Source organism: Zootoca vivipara, chromosome Z2, assembly GCF_965207765.1.
Source record: "Zootoca vivipara chromosome Z2, rZooViv2.hap1.1, whole genome shotgun sequence".
In the NCBI taxonomy this organism is placed as follows: Eukaryota; Metazoa; Chordata; class Lepidosauria; order Squamata; family Lacertidae; genus Zootoca; species Zootoca vivipara.
In genome coordinates, this window is record NC_142585.1 from 37,306,283 (window position 1) to 37,326,015 (window position 19,733).

Sequence of the window (19,733 nt, forward strand, 5' to 3'; positions counted from 1 at the left end):
ACGCAACCCCAGAGTTGGTCACGACTGGACCTAATGGTCAGGGGTCCCTTTACCTTTACATGCCTCTGAAAACCAGTTTCTGGGAATCACAAGAGGGGAGAAAAGGCATCTAATGGATGCCTGGTGGCAATTGTAAGGACACTTACTAAATGGGTCTCTGGTCTGAAACAAGCCAGGCTCTTCTTATGCTTTCAAATTCAAGCTCACTTAAAACCAGAGGTCTTGAGGAATTGCACATTTTACAGGACAGCCTACATCAGGGACCAACTACACATAGCAGGTTTTCAAATGACTTACCTGGTCCATAACTGCTTTTGGCCTGGATCCGAAGCCCTGTCAGGTTGGAGAGCAGGCGCTGGAACTGGAAAGCTGACAGAGTTGGTTGCATTTCTTCCTCAGCCTCATGAAGCCTTTGGGTAATACAGTGGTACCTCTGGTTAAGAACTAAATTCGTTATGGAGGTCCGTTCTTAACCTGAAACTGTTCTTAACCTGAAGCACCAATTTAGCTAATGCGGCCTGCTGCTGCTGCTGCCGTGCCGCCGGAGCACGATTTCTGTTCTCATCCTGAAGCAAAGTTCTTAACCTGAGGTACTATTTCTGGGTTAGCAGAGTTTGTAACCTGAAGCGTTTGTAACCCAAGGTACCACTGTACATGACTGGAAGCACACAAAAGGGCTCACAGACTACAACTCCCGTGATTCCTGACCATGGGCCATGCTGGCTGGGAGCTGCAGTTCATAAAAATCTGGATGAAACTAGCTTGGCTACCCCAGTTACATGTCACAACAAATATCACACATGAATAAAGTAAAGCTTTTTAAATTGGGTGACTTTAGTGACCTTCGTTCTTTTGAGAGGCTCTCTTTACTTTTCATTTCATCACCACAATGCCATTGTTTACTGTTTGCATCTTTGTGAGTTTTTAAAAGGCTGTTAGATCAAAACACTTTGGCTTGTGATAGGAACAAGTGAGGAAGAATGGTAGAGAAAAAGATACCTGAACGCTATCATGTGCTCTTCACAGTATGTGCCATTTCTGCTGTCTTCTGTATCAGCGTAACTGGCTGACACCGAGATGCCGTCTCCCTCCAAAACCAGCCCAATGGGAAAAGGATGGAATTCAGATGTGGCGCTTGCTATGCGGAAGAGCACGGAGAGGGTCTGCCCGTAACTAAGGCGCTGGTCACCCAGGAACCTCTCTAAGGGTTGAGAGGGAAATTCAGAGGAAAGGCAAAAGTTAGATAGTTAGATAGATAGAGAGCCAGTGTGGTGTAGTGGTTAAGAGCGGTAGACTCGTAATCTGGTGAACCAGGTTTGCGTCTCTGCTCCTCCACATGCAGCTGGTGGGTGACCTTGGGCTAGTCACACTTCTTTGAAGTCTCTCAGCCCCACTCACCTCACAGAGTGTTTGTTGTGGGAGAGGAAGGGAAAGGAGAATGTTAGCCGCTTTGAGACTCCTTCGGGTAGTGATAAAAGCGGGATATCAAATCCAAACTCCCCCTCCTCCTCCTCCTCCTCTTCTTCTTTATCGCATTGCATTTATATCCCATCTTTTCCTCTAAGCAGCTCAAGGTGGTGTACATGGTTCTTCTCTCTTCCCATTTCATCCTCCACAATAACCCTGTGAGGTAGGTTAGGCTGAGAGATAGCATCTGGCAACTACGGTATCTCCCTGACAGTTTAATGGCCACGAGGGGATTTGAAATCTCAACTCAGAGATCCTAGGCTGATGCTCTAACAAATACACCATACTGGGGCTGGATGAACAAATCCCTCTATTTCAGTTTCTATCAGTTTTCCAATTTTAAGTTCAGTTTGCCACTTTCCCACCAGCTGTGTGTGATTTATTATTATTATTTAAAAACATTGCAAAAAAAATTGTCAGCATCTGTCAACCCTGTACACATTTTTGCCCAATAAATACATGATTTGCAAGCAATTTTCCATAAGGGAATGCATTTTTTGATGTTGTTTTTCAGAAAAATATGCATTCTTAGGTACACTTTCCCCCGTAACACATATGTCTTTTAGCTGCAGAACCTGCATCAGAAAATTTGGCAAAGTGTGAATTTCAAAGGATAGCCTTGATGGTATTGTTCTGTGAAGTGTAAATTAGATAAAGGTAAAGGGGCCCCTGACCATCAGGTCCAGTCGTGACCGACTCTTGGGTTGCAGTGCTCATCTCGCTCTATAGGCCGAGGGAGCTGGCGTTTGTCCGCAGACAGCTTCCAGGTCATATGGCCAGCATGACAAAGCTGCTTCTGGCAAACCAGAGCAGCGCACAGAAACGCCGTTTACCTTCCCGCCGGAGCGGTCCCTATTTATCTACTTGCACTTTGGTGTGCTTTCGAACTGCTAGGTGGGCAGGAGCTGGGACCGAGCAACGGGAGCTCACCCCGTTGCAGGGATTCGAACCGCCGACCTTCTGATCAGCAAGCCCTAGACTCTGTGGTTTAACCCACAGTGCCACCTGGGTCCATTAAAGCGTGGATTGAACACTTTGGGTTCCACACCCTTGCCTACATCACCCATTGATGAGGAATCTGACGCCTGATCCCTAACATAGCCAAAGTGATGACCTCAAGCTGGAAGGATACTGGCACCAAAAGCTACTCTTGCAGAACACAGTGAGCATCAGTGACCAGCTTGTTAGGTGCTTCTGGGACTGGCCCCAAGGGCAATTCCCTTCCAGAGGGTTGTTTGGACCTAGGGTCATTATGATAAACTGCAATGGAAGGAGCTAGCAGCCTTGGGAGAAGGAATTTTCATCACTTCCTGATTTGTAGATACTATACCTGGTGCTATAAAAGCAGCCGCCGCCTCCTCTTGTTCCAGGGAGATCTCTCCTCTAGCCCAGCGGAGGGGGACCTCCTGCCCACTTGGATTTACTGCTTTCCAGCCATCAAGTCCTGGCAAAAGAAAAATACACAAGTAAAGAGAGAGGAAGAGTGACAAAGCAAGTCTGGCTGACCTTGCAATTTAGCTCGCTTTTGCCTACAAGGCTGAACCCAGGATCCTCTACATGCAAGACAGATGAGCTACAGCCCTTCCATCCAACAGGAACATAGGAAGCTGCCTTATACAGAGCGAGACCCTTTACTTTATCTAGCTCAGTATTGCCTGCACTGACGGGAAGCAGCTCTCCAGGATTTCATTCCCAGCCCTACATGGAGATGCCACTGGGAGCTGAACCTTGGACCTTCTGTGTGTAAAGCATGCACTCAGCTAATATCCTTCCCTTCTTTCACCATCCTTGCTCATGGAGGCCTGATGAAATTTCATTTATAACTACATAGAATTGTAGAGTCAGAAGGGACAACAAGGGTCATCTAGTCCAACCTCCTGCAATGCATCTTTCACCCAAAGTGGGGCTCAAACCCACAACCCTGCGACTGAGAGTCTCATGAGCTATCCATGTTGAAACATGAACTGGAGCTCTGGAAGAATTGGGGGGTGGGAAAGGCATTACAACGAAATGTGTCACTTCACCTTCCATTTTAAAAATAATCAGGACAGATTTCAATACAATGGGAATTTCATGCCATCCCTGTTTGGGTGTTTTAAAAATTGTTAATCAATTAATTATTTGATTGATGTATACACCACTTAATTGTCAATTTCTCTGTAGCAGCCCCTGAGCTGTGGAATTCTCTTCCCATGGAGATGCATTTGGCAGCTTATGCAATTTGTGATAAATGATAAGACACACCTCTTTACCCTAGATCAGAGGTCGGCAACCTCCGTCCCATGGGCTGGATCTGGCCCACGGAGGCCGTTTATCCGGCCCATGAGCCACCTGGTCACTGAGCCACCTGCTCGGCAAGTCTTAGCACAGCGTGGGGTCTCGCCAAGTGGCACCGGAAATTGCGCCTGCGCAGACATCAGAAATCGTGTCTGTGCATGCCCAGACGGCAAAAATCGCTTCTGTGCAGGCGCAATTTCCAGCGTCTGCACAGCCACAGGAGCGATTTCCGATTGATAGAATAGGCGGAGAGCAAGATGGCGACGGAGGCAGCAGCCTAGTCAGAGCCTCCTGTTTCAATTAAGCTTTTTAACTAGTTTTTCTAGAAAAGGCATGAGACAAATGACTTAGAATTGTAAGTAAGCAACGAACTTTACCTTACTTTTTATCTTTGCTCACCACTCCCCTGCTTCTTACAATACTCTCTAAGGTGCATTAAGATACTTCCAATTATTGTGGACTTTTCTTCTAATCTCCACTATGGGCCATGGCAAGCGGCCAAGGGACCTGGATGAGGCAATGCCTCCCCCGAGGCCCAAACAGTCCAAGATTGACTCTTTCTTTCTTAACTGTGGCAGAAATAACGAGGAAGTTAGCTACACGGTGGAAACTTACAATCGTTTTAATCCTTTAATTGACCTCGCAGCCGACATAGAAGTGGAGAGGGTGAACTCGAAGGCGACAAATAATGCTAATGATAATGAAAAAGAAGTGAGAGTTACCTCGAAGGGGGAGTCCGAGTTGGCCCTGGGCGATGGCATGTGACTCGATCATTTCCAATTAATAACCAGGACCCTGTGCTGCATCTTTAAGAGCATAATTGGGATCTCCATGCAGGTGGATAAGCTCCACCAAAAGCTTGAGGCCCATTTGCTAGAGCTGCAGCTCAACCACACTCTACCACCGAGGGATTTAAAGGGACAGAGGTGTACCTCCCCTATTAGACATGAAAGTGGTACTGGTGGTCACCTCTTAAAAACTCAATTGGACTCTCAATCTCTGGTTTTACAACCAAACAAAATATGTCTAACTATAGGCCGTAGTGACCCCAGGTCCCCAAGGTGGAATAATCCGAGAGATGTTAAAGATCATCTAAGGCAACTCCTTCAGATTTGGCCTCCGCTAATAGACCTCAGTACAGTGAAACTTTTAAATTACCACCATCGGCTCCAAAAGGTACTGCTAACGACCATTTTGAGCACAACCAAGGCATGCACAAGTGCCAATGTGCACACCACTTTTGCCCTGAGAACTGGGAGGGGTCAGAAGGGACTTAAGCATGACTACTGCCGGGTGCATTGACTTGGAATGCAACCCCTACACAAACTGCCTGTACGATTTTTTAATCCTTTAGTTTTCTTCTACAGGTATTTATTTATTGCTATTTTCATAAACTTGTGATGCCCTTACTTGTGCACTTTACCATATGGACTTCTACTGCTTTAACTGTTTTTCTGTCTCTCCTGGGAGCCCTGGGATATAGTTGTGTTGAATGGAGCCTTGGGAATTTCAACAGAAATCCTACCACTTTCACTAAACTACAACTCCCAGAACGATATCGAGGAAACTGCAGCTGTTAAAAGTGCTATAAGCCCAATATAACTTTGTAGTGTGCAGATATACCCATATAGAAAAGTCCCCCAACTACCTTGGCTGAAGTCAGAGATGATATTGTGAACCTCATACCCCTGGGCCACTGTGCACACTGTTGAATGGCCATAGCAGAAGCAGCTGGTGCAGCCAGTAGGGCTGTGGAGCTGTAGATTGAAGCTACCAGGTTGGCACCTGGACAAGAAAGAGCATATGTCAGTCAGCTTCATGGAACAGACCAATTTTTATTGACAATGCACTGTATCTTTATCTATTGGAAGATAAGGCTACCAGCCACAGTGACTAAATTCTCCCTCCACTGTTGGAGGCAGTATGCCTTTGAACCTCAGTTGTTGGGAATCACAGGTGAGGAGAACGCTCAGGTTGTACCTGAGGGCTTCCCACTGGGATATCTGGTTAGCCACCGTGAGAACAGGATACTAGCCAGATGGGTACTGGCCTGATCCAGACAGACTCTTCTTGTGTTCTTTGAGAGTCTTGGCTGCTCCCCAGATTCAGGCTCATGACATAGTGCCTGTTTGTTTTGTTTTGTTTTTTAAATCAGGTGCAGGGAAATTTTGGCCCACCAGGTGTTACAGAACTACAACTCCTCTCATTCCTAGCCATTGGCCATGATTGCTGGGGCTGATGGGAGCTGTACAGCAATATCTGGAGGTGCTTTTATTCTCATCAATAAAAAAAGATAGATCCCTGCTCTGAGGAGGTTACAGTCTTATGTTTGCACTGGGGTAGGAACAGCAGAGGGAAAGGAAGAGAGGCGGGAGATCAGGTTTACTCACCTGTTGCACAGATACCCTTCTACCTTCTCTTTGCACCTGCAGTGTCCTGTGTTAGTGTCGCATGTTCCTACACTGCCAGCTGCATCACAAGCGCAAGGTCTGAAAAAGGAGGCCAATGACACATAAGTCGTGTCGCTCAAACGAAGGCTGCAGTACAGAAGCGCCAGTTCCAGCATGTGCGATGTTATCCACATGCAGAATGGCTGCTTGGGTGCGTGGCCTGGCCTGGCTGCCTCTTTGCCTGCTCTCTCAGTAAGGGGACTTTCCCAGACAGCGTCTGAGAAGTGTTGAAAGGAGGGAACTAGGCGAGGCAGCCAACCCTGCAACAAGCAAGCATTGCTGCCCGCTAGGGATGGACAAATGTGTTAATTTTTCCACCACCACCCCAATCTTAAATTCAGTTATCCACAGTTCTGCAGCAGTTATAGGTTTTATATATTCCTATATACATAAAAATGTAAGGCTGCCATTACACAACCCCCATCAGAGGATTCATAATTCATCAGAGAGGGAAGGGGCAGTTCTAGGGGGGGTCAATGTGGGTGGAATGGCAGGAGGGCTGGCAACAGGAGTGAACAAGGGCACAGCCCCTAGTACATATATGTAAAAACAGTCAGGAAATTTTGCCAGCATCTTGTGTGAATTTCTCCTAATAAACACACTTTTGTATCCAGTGTAGATTAACATATGCATTTTTTGCAAGCAATTTCCTCTAATGTAGTGCACTTTGTATGTAATTTTGCCCCAGTAAATGCGTTTTTTTTAATGTGCATACATGCACTTTGGTTGGAGGATCAAATCGAAACACTCTGAGAAGTGTTAATTTTGAAAGGTAGCCATGTTTCGGTTTGTGCATTGATTTGAGAAGTGCACCTTCCCACTGAAATGCAAACAAAATTGAACTTCTTCACCATTCCTAGCATCAGCTCAGGAGGATGGGAACACATGGAGAGGACTGGAGTATGCTGAAGAGTGACAATGGCTTGGGGCCCAAGAGGAATCCCAGCTTCTACCACCTGAAGTGGCCACCCCACTTTGCCTAACAGTAGAGCTAGCTAGTCCTGCCCCTGGCAAAGTTCCAGAGGGATACTATTCCTCCTCCTCTCACCTGCACCCGCCTTCACTGAGGGAGTGGAATCCATCTCGGCAACGCTCACATTTCCATCCCGTCACCGTTGCTTTGCATTCACAGTCCCCTGAGCTGTCACACTGGGGATTCAAGGAACCTGGGAAGATATAAAGTATCAGCAAAGGAACCAAGGAATCCGATTTATACTGAGTCAGAACATTGGCTCCATCTAGCTCAGGATTATCTACATTGACTGGCAGTAGTTTCCAGGGTTTCAGGCAAGGGCATTCCCAGCCCCACCTGGAGATGCCAGGGATGAAGCTGGCACCTCCTGAAGCTAGGGAGAGCAGTGGATTGCTAAACCACTCTGAGAATTTTAGCTCTGTGAGGGGAATGGTGGGGTTCCTAACAACTCTCACCTCCCTGAACAAAGGATGCTTTGCGGGGAAAGCCATGGCTGTTGAAAGTAGCGTAATAATGTATGGGTGGAGTGTGTAATAATGTATGGGTGGAGTCTCTGTTGTGCATAGCTGCTAAGTCTCCTGTTTTTCGCGGGAAACCCCCGGATTTTAATCCGTTTCCCGCTGTTATCCCGAATAGAAAAAAAACCCGGGAATCCCCCGGATTTCCTACCTGCCAGGGACTGAATTCATGGACGAGTCCCGAGTAGACAGGGCTGGGGTTGCCTGGGCGCGCCTGCGTGCAGCCCTTTGCTTTCTCCCCTGGGGAAGAAAAGGGCAGGGGGCGGTTCCCAAACGAGCGCGTGCGCCAGTCCCAGGCTCCATTTATCAGGGAAGGAAAGAGGGCGGCTTTGCTTGAGCGCAAGGAAGGAGGCCTGGTCACAGAGTCCCCGCCTCTCTGCCTTTCTCCTGGCCGGGAAGGAAGGAAGGGGCGGGAACCCGTAGGTTGCCGCTTGCGCCGGTGCTGCCGCCTTTCGGTGTAGGCGGGCTGGGCGCTCCATTCACCCAGCGTGCATGTATGTCGGGTTTGCCATGGTGCTGTTGCACCGCGTGGTGCTGCCTCTGCTGCTGGCGCTGGCGGGGTGCCCGCAGGTGGCCTGGTCCCTGGTGTGGTACATGGCCTAGGAGGCTCCATTTTGGGTGCCACTCTGCCCATGTCTGGGCACTGGAAACCGGGCAGAGCGGCACCGGAAGTCGCTTCTACGCAAGTGATTTCCGGTGCCGCTCTGCCCATGTCTGGGCACCAGAAATCGGGCAGCTCCGGCACCGCAAGTCACTTCTACGCATGTCCAGACTGCTGATCCCGCATTTTTCAGCGGGAGACTTGGCAGCTATGCTGTTGTGAACAATCTTGTTTTAAAAACTCTCTCTCTCTCTTCATATGCTACCAGTCAAAGACGATAGCTAGGAGTTTTACGTCACTTCCCCCTTCCTGCCCCCCTACCCTTCATACTGCCTCCCCAATCTGCCTACCTGCTGGGTTGCAGCTGCAGGGCTGGCATGCTGCCTGGGTATCCCAGCGGTAGAAATTCTGGCGGCAGCGCTCACAGTGCGGGCCATCCGTGTTGTCCCGGCAATTTTGGCAGTGGCCACCGTGCCCAGTGCGTCGGTATAACTCCCAGTCATAAAAACACTCATCTGATCGACCGCTACAGTTGCATGCTGGGTACACACACAAAAAGATCACTCAAGATTGTGTTGCCAAAATTTATTGTCTTAACTTTTATTGCCTTGGGGGCAGAGGCTTCTCTTTTTATTTTTGCTAATGCTATCCTGGTTGCACTGTAGATTTAAAATAATAGCAATAATAAAAATAATAATGGGTGCTCTCCAAGATGAATCATACTCAAGAGTTGACCCACTGAAATACATTTTCCAGGGGTGGGGAAAGGCACCCCGGAACTATAGATGGTCCTTCTGCTCTGAGGCTATTCTTTATGCTGGAAATGACCACAGTTGCCAGACTCCAACATGCCACTTACGGAGACACTCGTTGGCACCCTCAGCGGTGCCCCGTGCCCACGGGCGGTCCTGATAAAACGGCTGGCACAACTCGCAGTCTACCCCAGTGGTGTTGTGCTGGCAGAGGCAAACCAACTGATCCTCTTCATTTGGGATGCATTCACTAGCATGGCCATTACACTTGCACCTAGGAGAGACCCAAACATGGACAATTGACCCCCTTCAGTATTATCCACCTCTTCAATTTGGAACTTCTCCAAAGCAGGGTAGGCTATTTAAAAACAAAAACAAACCCAACAACACTCTCAGCGCTCCAAACCCTTAGTCTGTCCTGAATGTGCCTTTGTTGAAAATGAGGAAAATACATTGTTCTCCTCAAGGGAACACATATGCTAAGCAAAGTTTGAAAGACACAACACAAATCAAGTCCATAGCACCCTTCACCTCTGTTATCCAGGGCTTATCCCAGGACTCGCTGTGCTTGGAGAGGGGATCACTGTCTCTGAGGGTGGCCTGTTCAGAAGAAAACAAATCCCAGCTGCTTGGGAGCAGGACTCAAGACAGATAAAACCAGTGTGGTCCTTGCTGTGCTTTCATAAGACCACCCTCACCCTCCCATCCTCCTTTTTGTCTAGTGTGTTTTCTTAACACTGCAGCGGAAATGGGCAGAAAGAAAAGCAGGAACGGGGGAGGTAGAATGGGGAAACATTTGGGACCATGATTCCCCCACCCCTATTTATCCCTCCCTCCACCCAAGGACATATGTTTTGCTTCTTTAATCAGCAATCCCTACCCGGCCTCATTTGAAACACTGTCTGAGCTGCAGTAAAGCATAATTTGCATGCAGAAGATCCCAGGTTCAATTCCTGTTATCTCCAGGAAAATGTGAAATAGCCATTTGGTGGGACCCAGGACAATTTCTTAGATTTCCAGATGTGGTACCCACTCATGCCCAAAAAAGGGTAGCGGTCCTTGGGTTAGGATTTTACACTTGAGCCTTAAGAAGCGGGGATTCGTAAGACAGCAAGAAGTCATGATTTAAGGTTGGCAATACTTTCCTTTTTCCCAGGTGAGAGCAATCACCCCTTCCCAATAAAAATCTACCCTTTATGATTGTCCTTTTCTTCTTTCCGCCCACCCATCCCATCATACCTGCCCCCTACGGAGAAGTCTGAGATGGCATAGTAGTAAGACTGCAGCACCTTGGGATCCTTGAAGATGTCATCCCCAAAGGTATTTAGCCGGTCCAAAGAAATCTTCAAATCCGTCCCGGTTACCCACTCCTACAGAGTTACACAGATCAGTATTGACAATCCACTAGGACCGAAATATATGCTTTTTTCCTATAAACAATAGGTGTCAGTATGCACTATGAAGTTGTTATGGTAAGTGCCACACTTTTTAACAACAACAAGAGATGTGCCGGTACTGCGTACCGCTGAGTACCCCTTAGGGGAAAAGCGCTGACCGAAGTGAATGTTTGCAAAGGCTCAGATTCTAAGAGAAGGGGAGGAGCCTGAGACTTTGAAGGGTGGAGACAAGAACAGCGGACGGGATGTATTGTTTTTGTTTGTTACTATTTTATATATTTTTGTGTTTTTATATTGTGATCCTTGGATGAAGAAATTAATTAATTATAGTAAGAAAGTAAGCAAATAGTAGGGGTACAGGACATCTGATTGATGAAGAGCAGAGGGGCAGAGGCTTTTTAGAGTTCAAAGGCCACGTTCCTACATGGGCTATGTTCTTGAACATACCATTTAGAAGGTGTCAGTGGCTGTCAGTTCCATTCTGGATTCAGGTAGGTGCCATGTTGGTCTGACGCAGTTGAAATAAATTTTAAAAATTAAAAAAATTGTCCAGTAGCACCTTAGAGACCAACTACTGGACATTTTTTTTAAAAAAAAATATTTATTTCAGTTCTATTCTGCTGAGTCAGCACTCACCAGGGAGGAGGACAGGGACAAAACTACTGTAGAATGGGTTGGCTATGCTTGCCATTGGCTCTCTGGCTCCACCTACGGTTGGTCTCCCTGCCTCCCACCCTGCCAGTCCCAATGGACTGTACCCCAGAGGTTATCAACCTTTTTGAGTCCACAGCACCCTTGACCAATGACATTCTTTCTGCGACACCCCCGTGGGGCTCACGAGCCGTTATATCACCCGTTGCCTGCAAAGCCAGCAACCCCTCACGCCTTTTCGAACACTTTCCCTTGTGGAGTGTTCCCTAAGCGTCCTCTCCCCTCTCCTTGGGAGTCCTCTGGCCAGCCGCTGCCCCTGGTCTCTGAGCTGCCCCTCCTGTACCCAAAAGAGGTGCCTCCTCACATTGAAAAGGATGCCCCCACCCATAGTGGCCCAACAGAGACTGGCCGAAGGTGAATGTGAGGCCAGCACCTTGTGTTATGTATTAAGTTAACTGCAGTACTCCTTCTGGCCAACGTGGCTGCAGTTCTTACCCTGCCCACTGTGGCTGCAGTTCTCACTCAGGTCCACAATGGGTGTTATGATGTATTAAGTTAACTGCAGTACTCTTTCTGGCCAACGTGGCTGCAGTTCTTACCCTGCCCACTGTGGCTGCAGTTCTCACTCAGGTCCACAACATGCAAATGAAGGATTGAGAGTGCTGTTCACGGATTGGGTAGCTAGGGGAAGTTTGTTACTGTTGCAAGTTACTGAGTACTATATAAGCCACTTGGCTAAGCTACTGTTCTGTCTGGATTAAGAGCTAGAATAAAGAGCTGGTTGTTTTGAGAGCTGTGTCTTCATCCTTCTTACCCACTATTTTACACCTTGGGAGACAGCAACGGCAACAGCAGGCACTGCCAGGCCTGCATGGCAGAAAGGCTCCCCTTCAGCACTGGGCACTCAGCTCCCAGGCAGGCCTTGAACACAGCAAGGCCAGCATGGTGCCTGCCTGCCTGCCCTCCCACTAGTCTCTCCATTCCCAAGAGCAAGGGCTGGTGGGTTAGCTTGGCTGGGCTCCGTCGCCCACTTGCTTGCTTACTCCAACCAGTACCCCCTGGCCAGCCTCAGAGGTACTATTTGCCAGGGGAGCGTGTAGCTGGGGATGCTGAAACAGCTGTGGAAGTCTTGGGGAGACAGAGATGCGAGAGGGAATGTGGGGGGGGGGGCAGAAGCCAGTGTTGCTCGCGGCAACCGAGCATTCTTCAAGGCACCCAGGTTGCCATGGCACACTGGTTGAAAACAACTGCTGTAGCCAACTGAAACCAATGGACCTCCTAGGTGCAGGGCCAGTCCACCTATGGGGCAGACTGAGGCAGCCACTTTCAGGCAGCAGAACCTATAGAGACAGCAGTGGCAGGTTCTGGCAAGGTCTCTCAAGATCTCACCGAAATCTCGCAGTATCTCCTGCGTGCCGCAAAATATTGCTGGAAACCACCATCACATTGCAGACACTGCTGCTTGACCAAGGTAAGGGTCTAAGGGAGGCTTGTGGGGAGCTGCACTGGTAGGCTGGCACCTTCCTGTTTGGCCTCATCCTGCCTGCATGGGTGGGTGAGGTTAAAATGAAACACAGTTCCAAGATTGGGGAACCTATGGCCTTCCAGATGCAAGGCCCCTCCAGGCTGGTCTTTTATTGCAGGCAAATTCTGCAACATGTTCTTCACAAAATCATAGTGTCTTTCGGGCGGATTTATTCTACACTAGTTTGTTCTGCAGTGCTTTCCTGATTATACTACCAGGCCACTGTCCTTGTGCTGCTCAGGACTTCCCCGTTCCTGCCACTCACCACCTGGCCCAGGGTGGGGCCCCACAGGCCTCTTAAGGACGGATTCCACTACTGCTGCTGCTGCTGCTGCTGCTGCTGCACAGCGCATAGTTCTTTTAAAAATGTTTTAAAAGGTTTTTTTTATTTCCTTTTACCTTTTTAAATTGGATGTTTGTTTGGGGTTGGGAATCTGTTTAATTTGGGTTTGTCTAATTTTAGTTTGTAATTTTCTGTCTTTGTTTGTATTGTTTTATTGTATTTTTTGTTTTATATAGGTTTTATTCTGTTTTTAAGGGGAGGGGTCCGGGCTGCCTGGGAGTGGGTCCCAGCCAACAAAATGGCTGGGGCAGGATCCACAGGAGGGGGTGCACTGGGACAACAGATCTCAGTGATCATGGGTAGGAGGAGGAGTTATGCTAAGACCAGACCATGTCATTACCGAGGAGGCAGGCGCAGTCGTTGTTTGAGGACTATCCCTGCCTCCGGGTCTGGTCCTGACCGGATGGATACTGGAATCAGCAAGGGATACCCACATGACCTGAAGGTGCTGCTGTGCAATGCCAGGTCAATGATCCACAAGACCACTGCCATCCACGACCTGATTGTGGATGGAGGATTTGACCTGGCATGTGTGACAGAGACCTGGTTGGATGAAGCAGATGGGCCTGTCCTTGCCGCTGCTTGTCCACAAGGTTTCTCTTATGCACAGCAACCCAGGCCATCTGGGTGGGGAGGGGGGGTTGCAGTGATTTTTAGGAAGTCATTAGTTTGCACCAGGCGTCCTATTGGTGAGACCAGGTTTACTGAGTGCATGTTCTGGAAGTTGGGCAATAGGGGCAGTACAGGATTCCTTTTGGTGTACCGACCTCCCCGCTGCACCAAGGATTCCCTGCCCAAGCTGCTTCAGGTCGTGTCGGATGTGCTCCTGGAGACACCTAGCCTGGTTGTCTTAGGGGATTTTAACATCCATGCCGACACGACCTTACAAGGAGCCGCTCGGGACTTCGTGGAAAGCATGGCCTCCATGGGGCTGTCCCTGAATAAGTCTGGCCCAACCCATAGCCGTGGACATGCCTTGGACCTGGTGTTTACCTCTATGGATGTTGGTGATCTGACACTAAGTAAAAGCGAAACTAACGAAGTGCCATGGTCAGATCACTACCTGGTGCAACTGGACTTCTCCGCGACCCTTCCCCTCTGCAGGGAGGTGGGACCTATTTGGATGGTCTGCCCCTGCCACTTAATGGATCCAAATGGTTTCCAGAGAGTGGTAGGAGATGTTTTATCCCATGTTGATGGCCTTTCAGCAGATACCCTGGTGGCCCGCTGGAATGTGGAGTTAACCAGGGCTATTGACTGACCCCTTCATGGATCAATGCCTTGTCGTGGCGAAGGGGCTTGAATAACTCGGAGAAGCTATGAGCTATGCCATGCAGGGCCACCCAAGATGGACAGGTCATAGTGGAGAGTTTTGACTAAACGTGATCCACCTGGAGAAGGAACTGGCAAGCCACTCCAGTATCCCTGCCAAGAAAACTCCATGGACAAAGACAACAGGCATATAAAAGTTATGACGCTGGAAGATGAGCCCCTCAGGTCGGAAGGCGTCCAACATGCTACTGAGGAAGAGCGGAGGACAAGTACAAGTAGATTCAGAGCTGATGAAGCGGCTGGGCCAAAGCCGAAAGGACGCTCAGTTGCGGATATGCCTGGAAGCGAAAGGAAAGTCCGATGCTGTAAAGAAAAATATTGCATAGGAACCTGGAATGTAAGAACCATGGATGGAGGTAAGCTGGATGTGGTCAAAAATGAGATGACAAGAATAAATATCGACATCCTGGGCATCAGTGAACTAAAATGGAAGGGAATGGGCGAATTCAGTTCGGGTGACTATCATATCTACTACTGTGGGCAAGAATCCTGTAGAAGAAATGGAGTGGCCCTCATAGTCAACAAAAGAGTGGCAAAAGCTGTAATGGGATGCAATCTCAAAAATGACAGAATGATCTCGATACGAATCCAAGGCAGACCTTTTAACATCACAGTAATCCAAGTTTATGCACCAACTACCGGTGCTGAAGAAAGTGAAATTGACCAATTCTATGAAGACCTACAACACCTTCTAGAAATGACACCAAAGAAGGATGTTCTTCTCATTACAGGGGATTGGAATGCTAAAGTAGGGAATCAAGAGATAAAAGGAATAACTGGCAAGTTTGGCCTTGGAGTTCAAAATGAAGCAGGGCAAAGGCTAATAGAGTTCTGTCAAGAGAACAAGCTGGTCATCACAAACACTCTCTTCCAACAACACAAGAGACGACTCTACACATGGATATCACCAAATGGGCAGCATCGAAATCAGATTGATTATATTCTCTGCAGCCAAAGATGGAGAAGCTCTATACAGTCAGCAAAAACAAGACCTGGAGCTGACTGTAACTCAGATCATCAGCTTCTTATAGCAAAATTCCAGCTTAAACTGAAGAAAGTAGGAAAAACCACTGGGCCAGTAAGATACAATCTGAATCAAATCCCTTATGAATACACAGTGGAAGTGAGGAACAGGTTTAAGGATTTAGATTTGGTGGACAGAGTGCCTGAAGAACTATGGATGGAGGCTCATAACATTATACAGGAGGCAGCAACGGAAACCATCCCAAGGAAAAGGAAATGCAAGAAAGCAAAATGGCTGTCCAACGAGGCCTTACAAATAGCGGAGGAGAGGAGGCAAGCAAAATGCAAGGGAGATAGGGAAAGATACAGGAAACTGAATGCAGATTTCCAAAAAGCAGCAAGGAGAGACAAGAGGGTCTTCTTAAATGAGCAATGCAAAGAAATAGAGGAAAACAATAGAATGGGGAAAACCAGAGATCTGTTCAAGAAAATTGGAGATATGAAAGGAACATTTCGTACAAAGATTACCATAATCAAGGACAAAAGTGGTAAGGACCTAACAGAAGCAGAAGACATCAAGAAGAGGTGGCAAGAATACACAGAGGAATTATACCAGAAAGATATGGAGGTCTCATACACCCCAGGTAGTGTGGTTGCTGACCTTGAGCCAGACATCTTGGAGAGTGAAGTCAAATGGGCCTTAGAAAGCATTGCTAATAACAAGGCCAGTGGAAGTGATGATATTCCAGCTGAACTATTTAAAATTTTAAAAGATGATGCTGTTAAGGTGCTACACCCAATATTCCAGCAAGTTTGGAAAACTCAGCAATGGCCAGAGGATTGGAGAAGATCAGTCTACATCCCAATTCCAAAGAAGGGCAGTGCCAAAGAATGCTCCAACTACCGCACAATTGCGCTCATTTCACACGCTAGCAAGGTTATGCTCAAAATTCTACAAGGCAGGCTTAGGCAGTATGTGGACCGAGAACTCCCAGAAGTGCAAGCTGGATTTCGAAAGGGCAGAGGAACCAGAGACCAAATAGCAAACATGCGCTGGATTATGGAGAAAGCTAGAGAGTTCCAGAAAAACGTCTACTTCTGCTTCATTGACTATGCAAAAGCCTTTGACTGTGTCGACCACAGCAAACTATGGCAAGTTCTTAAAGAAATGGGAGTGCCTGATCACCTCATCTGTCTCCTGAGAAATCTCTATGTGGGACAAGAAGCTACAGTTAGAACTGGATATGGAACAACTGATTGGTTCAAAATTGGGAAAGGAGTACGACAAGGTTGTATATTGTCTCCCTGCTTATTTAACTTATATGCAGAATTCATCATGCGAAAGGCTGGACTAGATGAATCCCAAACCGGAATTAAGATTGCCGGAAGAAATATCAACAACCTCAGCTATGCAGATGACACAACCTTGATGGCAGAAAGCGAGGAGGAATTAAAGAACCTTTTAATGAGGGTGAAAGAGGAGAGCGCAAAATATGGTCTGAAGCTCAACATCAAAAAAACCAAGATCATGGCCACCGGTCCCATCACCTCCTGGCAAATAGAAGGGGAAGAAATGGAGGCAGTGAGAGATTTTACTTTCTTGGGCTCCTTGATCACTGCAGATGGTGACAGCAGTCACGAAATTAAAAGGCGCCTGCTTCTTGGGAGAAAAGCAATGACAAACCTAGACAGCATCTTAAAAAGCAGAGACATCACCTTGCCGACAAAGGTCCGTATAGTTAAAGCTATGGTTTTCCCAGTAGTGATGTATGGAAGTGAGAGCTGGACCATAAAGAAGGCTGATCGCCGAAGAATTGATGCTTTTGAATTATGGTGCTGGAGGAGACTCTTGAGAGTCCCATGGACTGCTAGAAGATCAAACCTATCCATTCTTAAGGAAATCAGCCCTGAGTGCTCCCTGGAAGGACAGATCGTGAAGCTGAGGCTCCAATACTTTGGCCACCTCATGAGAAGAGAAGAATCCTTGGAAAAGACCCTGATGTTGGGAAAGATTGAGGGCACTAGGAGAAGGGGACGACAGAGGACAAGATGGTTGGACAGTGTTCTCGAAGCTACGAACATGAGTTTGACCAAACTGCGGGAGGCAGTGCAAGACAGGAGTGCCTGGCGTGCTATGGTCCATGGGGTCACGAAGAGTCGGACACGACTAAACGACTAAACAACAACAACATTGACTGTTTGGCTCCAAAGCGCCCTCTCCGATTGCATGGAGCCCGGACAGCCCCATGGTTTTCCCCGGAGCTGAGGGCGATGAAACAGTCGTTGAGACGTCTAGAGCATCGGTGGTGGAAAACTCATTCTGAATCTGACCGAACACGGGCTAGAGCTCAACTTCGAGCCTACCAAGTGGCAATGGCGACGGCAAAGAGGACCTTCTTCACCGTTTCTATCACATCTGCAGAAAACAGCAGCAGGAGACTGTTCCAGGTGGTTCGCAATCTATCCGAACCACCTTCGTCATTGGGGCCTGGTAGGGACCCCAATATCTCCTGTAATGCTTTTGCAAAGTTTTTTGCAGATAAAGTCGCTCAGATTCGGAGGGAGGTAGACTCCACCGTGGGAGCAGGGCCGGGGCGGGAGAGTGCTGGAACCCTGTCTAGTCACGTTTCATGGGATCAATTTCAATTTGTTACCTCCGAGGATGTGGACAGGCTGCTTGGACGAGTGAAACCAACCACCTGTCTCCTTGACCTTTGCCCATCCTGGCTAATAAAAGCGAGCCGGGAAGGGCTGGGCGATGGGCTCTGCGGGGTAATAAATGCTTCCCTCTATGAGGGAGTATTCCCAGACCCGCTGAAAGAGGCAGTCATTAAACCGCTTCTTAAAAAACCATCTTTAGATGCGGCTAATATGGCCAACTATCGCCCAGTCTCAAATCTTCCATTCTTGGGCAAGGTGATTGAGCGAGTGGTTGCTGAACAACTCCAGGCATGCCTGGAAGAAGCGGACCATTTGGATCTGAACAACTCCAGGTTGCTGAACAACTCCAGGCATGCCTGGAAGAAGCGGACCATTTGGATCGCTTCCAGTCCCGATTCAGGCCTCATCATGGGACTGAAACGGCCCTGGTCGCACTGGTGGATGATCTCCGGCGGGCTAGAGACAGAGGTGAGAGCTGTTTCCTAGTCCTGCTGGATCTCTCAGCGGCTTTTGACACCATCGACCATAACATCCTTCTGGACTGTCTAGAGGGGTTGGGAGCTGGGGGCACTGTTATACAGTGGTTCCGCTCCTTCCTCCTGGGCCGTGTTCAGAAAGTGGTTGGGGGGGGGTGAGTGTTCAGACCCCTGGGCTCTCACTTGTGGGGTGCCTCAGGGTTCTGTCCTCTCCCCCATGCTTTTTAACATCTACATGCAGCCGCTGGGAGAGATCATCAGGGGGTTTGGGCTGGGTGTTCATCAGTATGCGGATGATATCCAGCTCTACCTCTTTCAAATCAGAACCAGTGAAGGCAGTGAAGGTCCTGTGTGAGTGCCTGGAGGCGGTTGGAGGATGGATGGCGGCTAACAGATTGAGGTTGAATCCTGACAAGACAGAAGTACTGTTTGTGGGGGACAGGATGTGGGCAGGTGTGGAGGATTCCCTGGTTCTGAATGGGGTAACTGTGCCCCTGAAAGACCAGGTGCGCAGCCTAGGAGTCATTTTGGACTCACAGCTGTCCATGGAGGCACAGGTCAATTCTGTGTCCAGGGCAGCTGTCTATCAGCTCCATCTGGTACGCAGGCTTAGACCCTACCTGCCTGCACACTGTCTCGCCAGAGTGGTGCATGCTCTAGTTATCTCCCGCTTGGACTACTGCAATGCGCTCTACATGGGGCTACCTTTGAAGGTGACTCGGAAACTACAACTAATCCAGAATGCGGCAGCTAGATTGGTGACTGAGAGCGGCCGCCGAGACCACATAACACCGGTCTTGAAAGATCTACATTGGCTCCCAGTACGTTTCTGAGCACAATTCAAAGTGTTAGTGCTGACCTTTAAAGCCCTAAATGGCCTTGGTCCAGTATACCTGAAGGAGCGTCTCCACCTCCATCGTTCTGCCCGGACACTGAGGTCCTTCTGGCGGTTCCCTCGTTGCGAGAAGCCAAGTTGCAGGGAACTAGCAGAGGGCCTTCTCGGTGGTGGCGCCTGCCCTGTGGAACGCCCACCCAACAGATGTCAAAAAGGAAAACAACTACCAGACTTTTAGAAGACATCTGAAGGCAGCCCTGTTCAGGGAGGCTTTTAATGTTTAATAGATTAATGTGTTGTATTTTTCTGTTGGAAGCCGCCCAGAGTGGCTGGGGAGACCCGGCCAGAAGGGCGGGGTATAAATAATAAATTATTATTATTATAAAGGGACCACCCTTTATGCACCAACTACCGGTGCTGAAGAAAGTGAAATTGACCAATTCTATGAAGACCTACAACAACTTCTAGAAATGACACCAAAGAAGGATGTTCTTCTCATTACAGGGGATTGG

At 48.3% G+C, this 19,733-nt stretch overlaps 1 protein-coding gene across 3 annotated transcripts in view; it reads right to left on the reverse strand.

The window, feature by feature from the left end:
• Nucleotides 1-19,733, reverse strand: part of LAMC3 (laminin subunit gamma 3) — a 96,905-nt gene that overhangs the window by 59,972 nt on the left and 17,200 nt on the right. For 2 of the 3 annotated variants that reach the window (XR_009557032.2, XM_060270544.2), the window contains exons 3-11: nt 10,278-10,408; nt 9,146-9,312; nt 8,637-8,825; nt 7,243-7,360; nt 6,135-6,233; nt 5,393-5,529; nt 2,798-2,911; nt 1,000-1,201; nt 298-410 (exon numbers count right to left, since the gene is read on the reverse strand). Coding sequence is in view for 2 of the 3 variants with exons in the window: in XM_060270544.2 (XP_060126527.2) it covers nt 298-410; nt 1,000-1,201; nt 2,798-2,911; nt 5,393-5,529; nt 6,135-6,233; nt 7,243-7,360; nt 8,637-8,825; nt 9,146-9,312; nt 10,278-10,408 (1,270 nt within the window). In the remaining variant the exon portion in view is untranslated. The remainder of the gene's footprint in view (nt 1-297; nt 411-999; nt 1,202-2,797; nt 2,912-5,392; nt 5,530-6,134; nt 6,234-7,242; nt 7,361-8,636; nt 8,826-9,145; nt 9,313-10,277; nt 10,409-19,733) is intronic. The other variant, XM_088664831.1, reaches the window with a different exon arrangement.